Source organism: Otolemur garnettii, unplaced genomic scaffold (assembly GCF_000181295.1).
Source record: "Otolemur garnettii isolate 467f Iridium unplaced genomic scaffold, OtoGar3 scaffold00021, whole genome shotgun sequence".
NCBI classification, from domain to species: Eukaryota; Metazoa; Chordata; class Mammalia; order Primates; family Galagidae; genus Otolemur; species Otolemur garnettii.
Window position 1 is genome coordinate 22925488 of NW_003852416.1, and position 13191 is coordinate 22938678.

The 13191-nt window shown below is 48.1% G+C and overlaps 2 protein-coding genes across 2 annotated transcripts in view; both read right to left on the reverse strand.

The window, feature by feature from the left end:
• HOGA1 (4-hydroxy-2-oxoglutarate aldolase 1) overlaps positions 1-12895 on the reverse strand; it is a 25795-nt gene extending 12900 nt beyond the window's left edge. The window contains exon 1 of the mRNA XM_003787294.3: positions 12405-12895. Coding sequence (XP_003787342.1) covers positions 12405-12615 — 211 coding nt within the window. The 5' untranslated portion in view covers positions 12616-12895. The remainder of the gene's footprint in view (positions 1-12404) is intronic.
• Positions 6118-8812, reverse strand: CUNH10orf62 (chromosome unknown C10orf62 homolog). Its single transcript, XM_012803594.2, has one exon. It carries the CDS (start codon positions 7754-7756, stop codon positions 6929-6931), a length of 828 nt encoding a protein of 275 aa, XP_012659048.1. The 5' UTR covers positions 7757-8812; the 3' UTR covers positions 6118-6928.
• Positions 12896-13191: the final 296 nt, after the last annotated feature.

Here is a 13191-nt window from a genome sequence, read left to right on the forward strand (position 1 = left end):
GATTAGAACCCGCCACCTTAGGTGTATGTGGCTGGCACCTTAGCCACTTGAGCCACAGGCGCTGAGCCACTTAAGTATATGATTAAGGACAATTAGGTGTGTGATTGCTAAGTCATAGCTATGTGCACCTGCATGTGTGTGGTATCTGTAGTCAGCCTCAAAGAAGCACCTATTCATGTCCATTCCTGCCACTTCTTGGTATTGTCAGAGAAAATTATTGCCAATTTTCTGGGTAATATCTCGTTGTTTTATTTTGCATTTTCCTCTTTTATCAGTCATGTCATTTTGGGGGGTGTTTTGGGGGGGGTTATGGCAGTTTTTGGTCAGGGCTGGGTTTGAACCCACCACCTCTGGTATATGGGGCAGGTGCCCTACTCCTTTGAGCCACAGGCGCCACCCTATCAATCATGTAGATTTGACATTCCTAACCAGTAACCTGTAACCTGTACCAGATAACAACTGTCAATTCTTTATCTTTTATTTCTTCAAGAGACCAGCAGAAGTTCATTGTGGCAGGCAACTGAAGTTCCAGCTACTTAGGAGGCTGAGGCAAGAGAATCGCTATGATGATGCCAGAGCGACAGAGTGAGACTCTGTCTCAAAAAAAAAAGGGGGGCGATGAGCAGAATTGGTGTTCTTCAGCTAAAACTAAGGAGAATGTCAGTAGAATCATTTTTCTCTCCCTTTTTTGTCATGTGACTTTCTCTTTTTTCGTCTCCACTCTGTTCCATTAAAAAAAAAAAACTGAACTAGTTTACAACTACAGCATACAACACAAGATTGTTAACTATTAGAAGGATATTTAGGAGAAGGACAAAAAGGTCAAGGTGAGAGCAGTATTGGTGTACAAAATCCTTGCCATACAGTTGTGAGAGATGAGCCATAAGTGTGATTTGGAGCTTCCCGACAGTCAAAGCTAAAAGGGAAACATGGTCACTTAGCAGACATGTAGAGCCCAACAGATAAAAGCAAAGCAAGTGTCCTGGAGAAACACAGAGTTTCCTGGCACTGGGACCAAGAGAAATTGTTCCTGTGAGTCATCCTTCAGGGGACACAGTGTAATGTCGATTCGACTTCACACCACAAGCCTTTTTCCATGCTGTTCACTACACATTATATTCCAGTGAGTAGGTTGCCAGGATATCTTGCCCTGGCTATTTAGTGCCCCCCCACCCCCGTTTTGGTAACATTGTAGGGAACATCTTGAGGCAAATAGCTTTTGGCTTCCATTGTATTACTTCAGAGTTCTTCTGAGTCAGATTAGAAGTGAAGGCAGGAACCTCCTTGTGTCTGGATCCATAAAGCCCCAGTGCTTTCCCAGTGGGTCAGGCCCATTCAAAAGGGCTGCCATCCCTGGGTGAGATTCCAGTCTAGCCACGACGCATCAGCACCCCTTGACTAAGGAAGGATTTAGAGACCAAGCTCTTGCCACTTTCTCTATTCAAATGACAAAGACCCCTTCCTCTCTACCTCACTTACCATTCTGGGCTGGGATAGCTTCTCTCTGTGTCACCAATTCAGCCACAGTCACTCCCTCCAGAGGCACCTTGTGGTCAGTTCCAGAGACCCCAGAGCCCGGTGACTGGACTTGGCCTGAACAGCAGGATAGCTGGGGCTTGTGCTCTGGAAGGCAGGCCCCTGCGCTCAAGGCTCCAGGGTGGCGGCTCGGCGCCTGTGGCTCAAATGGCTAAGGCGCCAGCCACATACACCTAAGGTGGCGGGTTCGAATCCAGCCCGGACCCGCCAAACAACAATGACGGCTGCAACCAAAAAAAAGCCAGGCGTTGTGGCGGGCGCCTGTGGTCCCAGCTACTTGGGAGGCGGAGGCAGGAGACTCGCTTGAGCCCAGGAGTTGGAGGTTGCTGTGAGCTGTGAAGCCACGGCACTCTACCCAGGCGGATAGCTTGAGGCTCTGTCTCAAAAAAAAAAAAAAAAAAAGGCCCAGGGTGGCACAGCCCTCCCCCTGTCTTAAGGGGGCCAACCGACTGGGGTCTGACTCCCAAGAGGAAGACATGCCTGGCTGGGGAGGGAGGAGCATGGGTGTAGTCAGGGAGCACTAGACTCCAGAGTCACATCTGGCTATTGAGCAAGTTGCATCTCATGTCTGAGTCAGCGTTTTCTTTTCTCTGGAATGTCGAGGAAATCATTTCTTTTCTTTCTTTCTCTCTCTTTTTTTTTTTTTTTAAGAGACAGAATCTCACTTTATTGCCCTCGGTAAAGTGCTGTAGCATCACAGCTGACAGCAACCTCCAACCCCTGGGCTTAGGCGATTCTCTTGCCTCTTCTCTTGCCTCAGCCTCCTGAGTAGCTGGGACCACAGGTGCCCTCCATAATGCCTGGCTATTTTTTCATTGTAGTTTGGCCAGAACTGGGCTTGAACCTGCCACCCTTGGTATATGGGGCCGACGCCCTGCCCTCTGAGCCATAGGCACACCCAATGAGGAAATCATTTCAATTCTACTTTATCGGGCTGTTCTTAGATGACGAAATGTACCAGAAGGCTCTATGAATCCTGTGCATGGAACCCCCTCCTTCATCCTGGCTAGAGGTGCAGTTGCAGGCCTGTGTGCCTCCCTTAGTGTAAAGAGAAGGTCAGAGCCAGGAAAAGGCCAAGCCCCAGACAGAGCAGGCAAGAGGAAAGTGAGTGGCAGAGAAGTAGGAAGGTGATACAGTGGAGCAGCCAGATGCATGAAGTCAGAGAAGCTGGGGACTACCCCTCAGAGTGGCTCCCTCACGAGCTAAGAGATATTGAGAAAGTGACTTAACCAAACCTCAGCTTCCTCAACTAAAAAATGGCAATAATATTAGTACTTTTTTCAAAGAGTCGGTTTAAAGTTTAAATGATATACTACTTAGAGTTTTGTTTTGTTTTGTTTTGTTTTTTTGGTTGTAGTTGTCATTGTTGTTTGGCAGGCCCAGGCTGGATTCAAGCCCTCCACCTTTGGTCTATGTGGCTGGTGCCCTAGCCGCTTGAGCTATAGGCGCTGAGCCTACTTAAGAGTATTTAGACTAGAACATGGTGCTCAGTAAGTATTGGTTGTCATTCTTACGGGGTCAGGAGAAAGTGCTCAATCTTGAAATCAGGAGGGTGCTCAATCTTGAAATCACCTCCAGCTGTAAGATGACAGCTCACTCTCATTTCAGAGGCTACACTGGCTGCTTTGGGGAGATCCGGGCATGCACAAGCACATGGTGACTTACTGCGGCCAAAGGAATCATCTGAGTAATTTCCTCTGTCCCTGCCTGTTACACCCTCTTGGTCCATCATCACTACCACCTCCTCTGGGAACTCTTCCTGGAATCCCTTCACTAGACCTCTTTGCTCTGCACTTCCATTACCTGCCCCTTGTACTTCCTGTTGCCTACTCACACACACATAGAAGTCCCCAGAACCCTTCAATCCCCCACAGCATTTTGTTTTGCCTAGCACTTTTCTGACTTTGCCTGGAATCATCAAGGTCAGGGACAATTGCTGCAGGAGGATCACTTGAGCCCAAGAGTTTGAGACTGTAATGAGCTATGATGACTCCACTACACTCTAGCCTGGGAGACAGAATAGGACCCTGTCTCAAAAAAAAATATATATATATAGATATAGATATCTCCTTATTAAGAGTATGTATTAGAGTTGGCTGCCTAGAAGTAATTTTGCTTGTAGCACAACTGTAATAAAATTTTGACATGTACTCACATCTAAATTGTTTGAAAACATTATTTAACTTTAAATTTTGAGTTACTTTTAGACTTACAAAAAAGTTGCAAAAATAGTACAGGGAATTTCTATAGATCCCTCATCCGGCCTCTACCAATGATAATATCTTATCTGCTGGTGGCACCTGTGGCTCAGTGAGTAGGGCACTGGCCCCATATACCAAGGGTGGCAGGTTCAAACCCAGCTCTGGCCAAACTAAAAAAAAAAAAAAAACAAAAAAAACAAAAAAAACTAGCCAGGTGTTAAAGTAGGCGCCTGTAGTCCCAGCTATTTGGGAGGCTGAGTCAAGAGAGTTGCTTAAGTCCATGCTGGAACTGGAGGTTGCTATGAGCTGTGATGCCACGGCACTCTACCGAGGGTGATAAAGTGATACTCTGTCTCTTAAAAAAAAAAAAAAGTCTTATCTGCCTATAGTATGATGATCAGAACCAGAGAATTAACATTAGTATAATACCTTTAACTACAGGCTTTATTTGAATCTTACCAGTTTGAGGTTTTTTTCTTTAAATTAAAATTCCAGAGGATGCTAGTATTTTTTGAGACTGGAATCTACCAGCCTACCATTTACCAGGAAATTAATAAATTTCTCTGTCCTTGGGCAGTGCCTGTGGCTCAAGGAGTAGGGTGCCGGCCCCATATACCAGGGGTGGTGGGTTCAAGCCTAGCTCTGACTAAAACTGAAAAAAAATAATTTTTTTTTCTCTTTCCTTTTTCTCAAAAAAAAAAAAAAATTCCAAAAACAATAGATGCTGATGTGGATGCAGAGAGAAAAGAATGCTTATGTGCTGTTGGTGAGACTGCAAATTAGTACAACCTCTATGGAACACAATATGGAGATTCATCAAAGAGCTAAACATAGATCTATCATTTAATCCAGCAATCCCACTACTGGGTATTTACCCAAAGGTAAAGAAGTCATTTTATTTAAAAAGACACTTGTGGCTCGGCACCTGTGGCTCAAGTGGCTAAGGCGCCAGCCACATACACCTAAGGTGACAGGTTCGAATCCAGCCCGGCCCGCCAAACAACAATGATGGCTGCAACCGAAAAAAAAAAATAGCCAGGTGTTGTGGCGGGCTCCTGTGGTCCCAGCAACTTGGGAGGCAGAGGCAGGAGACTCGCTTGAGCCTAGGAGTTGGAGGTTGCTGTGAGCTATGCCATGGCACTCTACCCAGGGGGACAGCTTGGGGCTCTGTCTCAAAAAAAAAAAAAAAGACACTTTTACTTGTGTGTTTATTGCAATACAATTCACAATTGCAAAGATGTGGAATCAATCTAATTGTCCCATCAATTCATGAGTGGTTTAATAAAATGTTATATGTGTACCATAGAGTACTACTCAGTTATTAAGGTGATTGGCTTAATGCCTTTTGCAACAATTTGTATGGAACTGAAGATTATTATCCTATGAGAAGTATCTACCTAAAAAATGGAAAAACAGGCTCAGTGCCCATAGCACAGTGGTTATGGTGCTAGCCACATACACCGAGGCTGTTGGGTTTGAACCCGGCAGAAACCAGCTAAACAACAATGACAACTGCAACAAAAAAATTGCTGGGTATTGTGGTGGGCACCTGTAGTCCCAGCTACTTCGGAGGCTGAGGCAAGACAATCATTTGAGGCTAGGAGTCTGAAGTTGCTATGAGCTATGATGCCACAGTACTCTACTGAGGGCAACAAAGTGAGACTCTGTCTCAAAAAAATTTTTTATTAGAAATTATTTTAATATTTCAAATATACAAATATCAAAATTCATATAAAGTCACTGATTAAGAATGTCAAAATATTCAAATACTCCCAATTGCACTCTATTAAACCAATTGACAACATTTAGGCTGTTTATGGACTTATCTATCCTCTGCAGTGATTTTGGGCCCCTGGGGTTTGGGACCCACAGGTTTGGAACTAATGGTAAATCCACAATAAATCCAAAGAAATTTCAAAGAATCACTTGGAGTTAGTGCCTGTCACTGACAGGGGAGGTACCTGCTTTCCCTTTAGCTACCTGACTAGGGGGTCACCCTTTGCCCCAGAAATGGCTTCTTGGGACCCAGGAAGAGGAGGTAAGGAGTCCCAGGCTTATGGGAAGGCAGAGAAAGTGTCCATACATGTGAAAAGCAGTCAGCAGTAAGCATGTGAAAAGTAGAGCCATCTGGGAGTGGTGGGGAGAGGACTGAGAGGCAGCACAGGGCAAGGTGGGGCCTCTGATTCAAGCCAAACTGGGATCCAGTCCCAGCAATATCACTTACTATCCATGTCATCTCAGGCAAATTATGTCTCTGAACCTCGGCTGCCTCATTTGCAAAGCTGAGATAATACCTTCTTCATGGAGCTATGACTATGGAGCAAGGTATATACTAAAACTCCAAAAAAAGAGGAAGCTGCTAGTAGTATTAGTAATACTGGCAGCAATAGCTGCATTACAGTCACAGCCCAGCAATGGGCACAAACTGGGAGGGAGGAGTCAGGGAGGGGCCCTGGGAAGCAGGGGGCAGGGAGAGAGAAATGCAGTGTGGGATGCCACAGGGCTTGAAAACAAGTAAGGTGAGGATGGCACCAAGAGGGCCCAGACCCTACGTCCCACCTGGCTTACTTAATTTCTTCTCAAACCCGTTTCTTTCCCCTATCTCCCCTAATACAGGGCTGGGCTAGTTCCCCGTTCTCTGACAATAGCAGGTTAGCAGATATTGAGGCCCCAGAAGTATCCCTCCCCCGATCTAAGACCAGGGAGTCTTTTTTATGGAGTCTCAAATCTGTCCCAATGCCAAGGCCCTAGGCTAACGTCAGACACACAGGACTACTGGAGAAGGAGCCCTCTCCCTCTATCCCTGCCCAGACCTTCAGCTGCCCACAGAGTCCCTGGACGCAGACTGAGGGTATGCAAGGCTTTATTGGCTCTGTTCCAGGCATTTTGGCATCACTACGGGGCTCTCAGCTGCTCCTGGGATCTGCCTCATCTGTCTTCTCTCAGTGGGGATTCAGGGTCCTCAGCGTCTGTGTTAGCTGCTTTGCTTCTTCCCAGCCCTCCTGGCAGGGACCATCCTCTATGGCTGACTCCACTCATGGAGTCAAAGGGGCTGTAATGCCTGTAGGGGTCTGAGGAAGAAAGGTTTTCGGCAGCAGTTCTCATCCTGGACCGCACTGATTGCCACATAAGAGAGAAACAGGCCTGTTTGGAGCCAGCCCTGCTGGGGGAAGGGGCATCTCCACCCATGGTTAGGTGGCTTCACAGGAGTCATAGATCTGGTGGTTGCGGTTGGGCAGACTGTGGCTCTGGTGGTTTGAGTGGCCTGGGTGACCCTGATGGCTCAGGTGGCCTGGATGACCCTGGTGACTCTGTTGGCTCTGGTGGCCATGATGATTCTGGTGGCTCAGGTGACCTGGATAAACCTGGTGGCTCTGGTAGCCTGGATGGCTCTGGTGGCTCTGGTGGCCACGGTGACCAATGCTATAGAAAGTGTGTGTGTGGTTAGCACCAGCTATGGTGTTTTCCCGCTGGGTGAGGAAATTTGTTTTTAGCTTTAGTTCCACCTCCTCAAGGGCTTTCAGCTCCTCCTGATTGATGTCCCTGGACTCAAGGTGGCCTGAGTGCTGGTAGGCCGTGGCTCGCTGCAGCATGGAGTTAGCCAGTTGCCGTCCTTTACTGTCAATCTCCCTCGTGCAGGCAGCCACAGCAGCCCAAGTGGCCTCATTCGAGGATGAGGATATTCCAGACTCCTTGTGGGTCTCTTTAATCACCGAGGACCCAGGTGCCTTTTGCCTGCTGGTAAAAGATTCCCGGCGCACAGCAGTGCCCCCTTCTCCATGCCTGGTGGTGACAGTCTCCATATGAATGGTGGTGCTGGCCTCTCCACTCCCACTCTCGGGCTGGGGAGAGTTGTTATAGGTGCTGGCACTGTTGGGGAGCAGCTTCTCTTCAGAAAGGCGGCTAAAGTGAGATTTGATCCAATTCCCATTTTTTGCTTTGTGGGAGTCTGGCGACTTGTCCGCATCTTCTGCAGATTCAGTGACTGCCTTCTTTCTCTTTCTCTGAATCCACAGCATGAGGCCTCCACCTCCTAGTAAAAGGGCAGCCCCCAGCACCACCTTGCATGATGGCTGCTGGATGAACTCCAAGAAGGTATCCAGGACCCCACGCCGGGCAGGCAGAGCTAAGAACACACTGGGAATGGGGGAGCCCAGATGGTATGGCTCATGCTTGAAAGGTCAGGCTCCCCAAAGGTGTCTGGTAGCTAGGTCCCCTACTGGGCCCCCCTACGATGCCCCTCCCACCTCAGCAATAAACCCCATTGTGAGGAAGGCAGTGGGGGTGGGGTGGGGTGATGCCACAGCATCCCTCATGTTTAACCTGGCAGACGTTGCCTGAAGCCTGGGTCCTGTCTCCCACTCTGATAGCTGTCCCTAAGGTCAGTGAAAGGGCAGCTTCTCTAATTCTAAGTCCCTTCTGCCTTTTGCTCATAACCTATCCTGCAACTTATTACTTCTTATCGTCCAGTCTTTGGTTTCTCTCCTTTACCATCCAGTGGCCCATAGAGAGCAGAAGATGTTGAGTCAGGTTGGCAATGGCAGAAAGACTCCGTTGACTGGGTTGGCATCCATTCCTGGCTTCCTGAGACAAGTGTCTCCCTCTATCCAGGATGCATCTCTGCTGCCAGGTTGGCATATTCCTTCTCGACTTGTAGCCCCCAGCCTCACTAAAGGGAAGAGTCTGGAAGGAAAAGGTCCCAGGAGAGAGCTCATTCTGGAATAACATGAGGTCACAATTGGGGAAGACAAGCAGTGGGCTCAGAAGGCATAGCCGATAGACAGGAGACTTCCCTGGATTTAGATCCCCAGGGCCATTCCATGATGGGGGCTGCTACCACTTACCTAGGTCATGTATGTGCAAACCCAGAATTTGTCCCTTGGCAAATGTGCATGGTTCTGGCTGTGAGCAGGTGGCATGCTGGGATGACATAGGTGCAAACAACTGGGAGTCTGAGTATTACCCAGGTCTTCTCAGGGTAGAAACAGCCCTGGGACACTGCATTTTTCTTCCCCCAAAGTCATCTAGCACATTAAAAATTTAAATGCCAAAAGAAGGTTATAAAAATTGTGATCTTTTAAATAAAACATTTCTTTAACGGAGTCATGGTCTTTTTTTTTTTTTTTTAAGATGGCCTTACTCTGTCACCCTGGGTAGAGTACCGTGGGGTCATCATAGCTCATAGCAACCTCAGACTCCTGGGTTTGAACAATCCTCTTGCCTCAGCCTCCCAAGTAGCTGGGACTACAGGTGCCTGCCATGATGCCTGGCTAGTTTTTCTGTTTTAGTAGAGATGGGCTGGTTTTGAACTCCTGAACTCAGGCGATCCACCTGCCTCAGCCTCCGAGAGTACTAGGATTACAGGTGTGAGCCACCACGCCTGGCCCGAACAGAGTCATAGTCTTAATGTATCATATCATATCATATCGTACTATATTATATATAAAAATATTATATCTCTCACAAGAAACCATCCTCTACATACTGAGGGAAGAAGACATAGCTTAAAGTTTCACTAAGACCCTTAACTCTGCAGTCCTGTTGGAGGATCTCTGTGTTGTCTGATAACCTCATTTGGAAATAGCAATTCAAAGTCCATCTTTGAGGTTGTTTGTGGGTGTGAGTTCAGGGCCATATGGCCCTTCTGCAACCCTCCTGTTGCTGGTTATAACTTTTATTTAAAAAGAATAGTCTTTATTCAAATAAGCTCTACAAATTAGCAGTGCTAAAAAAAAAATATTGAAAAAAGCTACACAGTTTCAGCCAACACCTTCCAGAAAAATCTTTAACTGTTCACTAATTCATTTAAGGCAGGTTCTGACCTCCTTTTTTTCTTTCTTTCTTTCTTTTTTTTTTTTGAGACAGAGACTCAGTCACCCTGCGTTTGAGTGCTTTGGAGTCATAGCTCACCTCAAATTCTTGGGCTCAAGTATTTCTCTTGCCTTAGCCACCCAAGTGGCTGGGACTACAGGCACCCACCACAATTCCCAGGTATTTTTAGAGACAGGGTCTCACACTTGCTCAGGCTGGCCTCAAACCCCTGAGGTCAAGCAATAGGATTACAGGCATAAGCCACTGCACCCAGACCACACCTCCTCTTTAGAGGACCTTTAGCTTGCTATAGGGGCCCTTGCAATGTGAAGTGTGTTCTCTCTTAGGCCTCTGAGTGCTGGATGCAGAATCTAGCCCAGGGGGCCAGGAGACGGCAAGAGAAACACAGATTTTAGAGCTAGTCATTTGCTGCTGCCTTCCTCATCATTTTGACTGTGTCCTGGGAGCAGTGGTAGGACTCTCTGGCTCGGTGCTCTCGGTGCCAATGCCCCATGAATTCCTCAGGAGGAACATGCCGACCCTACAGCCAGAAGCCTAGAGGCTCAGTTCCTATTCTAAAATGAGGAATCTGCATTAGAGAGGTTGAGTATGTTCCCTGAGGCCACTGTGACTGGTAAACTTTGCTGAATTCTTTTTTTTTTTTTTTTTTTTTGAGATAGAGCCTCAAGGTGTTGCCCTGGGTAGAGTGCCGTGGAAATTTGCTGGATTCTTGACCGCATTATTTACTGCCCCATGCCAGGCTCTTTCTGCTTCAGCCCACTGCTTCCCTGGTGTGTGGGTGAGCAGTTGGGAGTAGGAGCCCGTGTGGGTTGTGAGGAAAACAGACTCGTGGACACGTCTGGTCTGTGGCATGCCAAATCCAGCAAAACCAGATTGGTGCCCATCGCTCAGTGGTTAGGGCACTAGCCACATAGACCAAGGCAGGTGGGTTCGAACCTGGCCCAGGCCAGCTAAACAACAATGAAAAATACAACAACAAAAAATAGCTAGGCATTGTGGTGGGTGCCTGTAGTCCCAGCTACTTGGGAGGCTGAGCCAAGAGAATCGCTCAATCCCAAGTTTGAGGTTGCTGTGAGCTGTGATGCTAAGGCACTCTACTGAGGGCAACATAGTGAAACTTTGTCTCAAAAAAAAAAAAATCTAGCGAAATCTGTGCTGGGCTCCTCCTGTCCTCTACAGGCATGGATAGTGGCACAGAAGGGATGGGTGGTCCAGAAAAGATTCTGAGGGTTTCTGAATTCTCTGGTGGCAGGCAGACAACAGATATGCAAAGCCCACCCTCCTCACCCTGAACAAGAGTGTCCTTGAATCCTGATGCTGAAGTTCAAGGAGTTTGCCACTTTACTTCAAGAGAACCAGGCCCAAGCCCAAACCATGAGCCCAGCGATAGCAGAGATTTACTTAGTTTGCATCCCTGCTCATTGCAGGCATCCACAGAGCTTCATTATCCCCCAGGGAAGGGTCACATCCCCTCAGCACAGAGCTATGAATAGGGTCTCAGACCAGTGGTCACTGCCACAAAGTGGCTTTGTCACCATGTCAGTTGCATGTTATTTTAATAATTATTATCATCGGCTCAGCACCTGTAGCTCAAGTGTATAAAGTACACTTTATCCAGCCACATACACCAGAGCTGGCGGGTTCAAATTCAGCCCAGGCCTGCCAAACAATGACAACTACAACCAAAAAATAGCCGAGCATTGTGGCGGGCGCCTATAGTCCCAGCTACTTGGGAGGCTGAGGCAAGAGAATCACTTAAGCCCAGGAGTTGGAGGTTACTGTAAGCTGTGACGCCATAGCACTCTACCTAGGGTGACAACTTGAGGCTCTGTCTCAAAAAAAAAAAAAAAAAAAAAAAATTACCATCATTGGAGTCAAAACCTTCTAACATATATCACTCTACAAGTCACAACATGCTTTCACTTGCAGTCACTCAGATTTTTCTCCCAAGCATCCCACATATGGGCAATAGCACTCCCATGTGTCAGAGAGGGTAATGGAGGCTTTGAGACATTATACAAGTCAGTGGCAGAACTGTGATTGTAACCAGAGCCCGCAGTCTACATGGTGCTGCCTCGGGCAGAGCCACACCAATACCAAAGATAGTAAGGATGTTCTGTGTTGAAACAGAGTAGTCTAGTGCAATGAGAATCAGAGAATGAAGTAAAACAGCAAATCTTGGCTCAGCCAGGTATTAGCTGCATGATCTTGGGCAGTAACCCTGTCTCTCTGAGTCCCAGATTCCCATCTATCAGATGGTGCTACTGAGGGTACTACTTCAGGGGCTGTCATGGTGAGGGATGAAGGCGGGCAGGTGGAATTTGCCCTTTTTGTCTTCCTTCCTTCATTGCACCTGTGGCTTGTTGCATGTTGAGTGTCACAAATATGATTTGGTTCCTGACCTCGGAGAGGGGTATACCCATGTATATAGGTAGAGACCCATGTTAGAGGAGCCAATACAGAGAATTAATTCTGCCAAGGAAGGCCTGGTCTAAGAAAGTATGCAAACAAGAGATAACTGAGACAGCTGTCTGGGCACCCACATGACCCCAGCTGACGCTCTCACATCTGCTCCCAGTGCAGTTCCTGGTGGACAAGGACTTTCACACCCATTATCCAGTTTGATCCCCACAACAACACTGGGGGCTAAAACTACACTTTAGCAGCTCGTAACTGAAGTGGGTGAAGTTCAGTCCCTGGTCACAGGCTAGCAGGGAGCTTTCTGCCTGTCACCTGACTCTAGACTTTTCCTCTCCTATGATAAACTAACTCTAGCCAAAGAGCCCAAGGCCACTCGTGTTCCCCCAGCTCCCACAATGGACAGGCCTTACTTACCTCGGAAGGGGAGGGTGCCCAATTTGTGTAGATTCTCTTCCAGTTTCCCATAGTCCACCTCTGCGGTGGCAGTGAAGGGGGTAGTCACAGGGGGGTAGATGCCTGCAATATCCATCTTCCTCCCCTCCCCTGAGGCCAAGCCCTTTATGTTCTGGGCCAGGCCTCTGCTTAGGCCCTGCCTCACAGAGGACCAGACTCGGGGGCCCATCATCTCCACAGGAGGCCCCAGGCACTGTGAATCTGTGCCTCCCAGTGAGACTGTGTGTGGACTCCTTTCGACCCCCTGTTAATGATCAATATGTCTAGTTAAAATTTTGTAGCTCCTAACTTGAGGCCATGAGGGCAGACCTGAGCTGGATGTCCCCAGGGTCAGGGGCAAGGCCCATGGGCCCTAGAGGGAACGGGAGGCTGCAGAATGACACAACTCAGTGTCCCTCTGGCCAGGTGGAGGGCTGGTTCTCTGCCTGATACTAAGGGTGTCTTCAGGGGAACCTGGGCCTTCCTCCCACAGTTCCCTGCCCCAAGCCCAGAAGCCCAGCCAAGTTTCCAGGGCAGTTCTAAGATTGGTGGAGCCGATTGGCTGAGCTGGGCCTGCCCCGCGCGAGGCCGGGAGGCATGGTAAGGACGGGCCTGAGAGCTGCCTGTGGAGCCACTCCTCCACTGTGTGGCCCTGCCAGACTCCTCCTACTGCAGCAGCCACGTGACAAGACAAGACTGTGCTGGCCACAAACAGCCCCACAAGACAGCAATCACCAGAAGGGGCCCAGGCAGATCTGTGCAAGGCCAA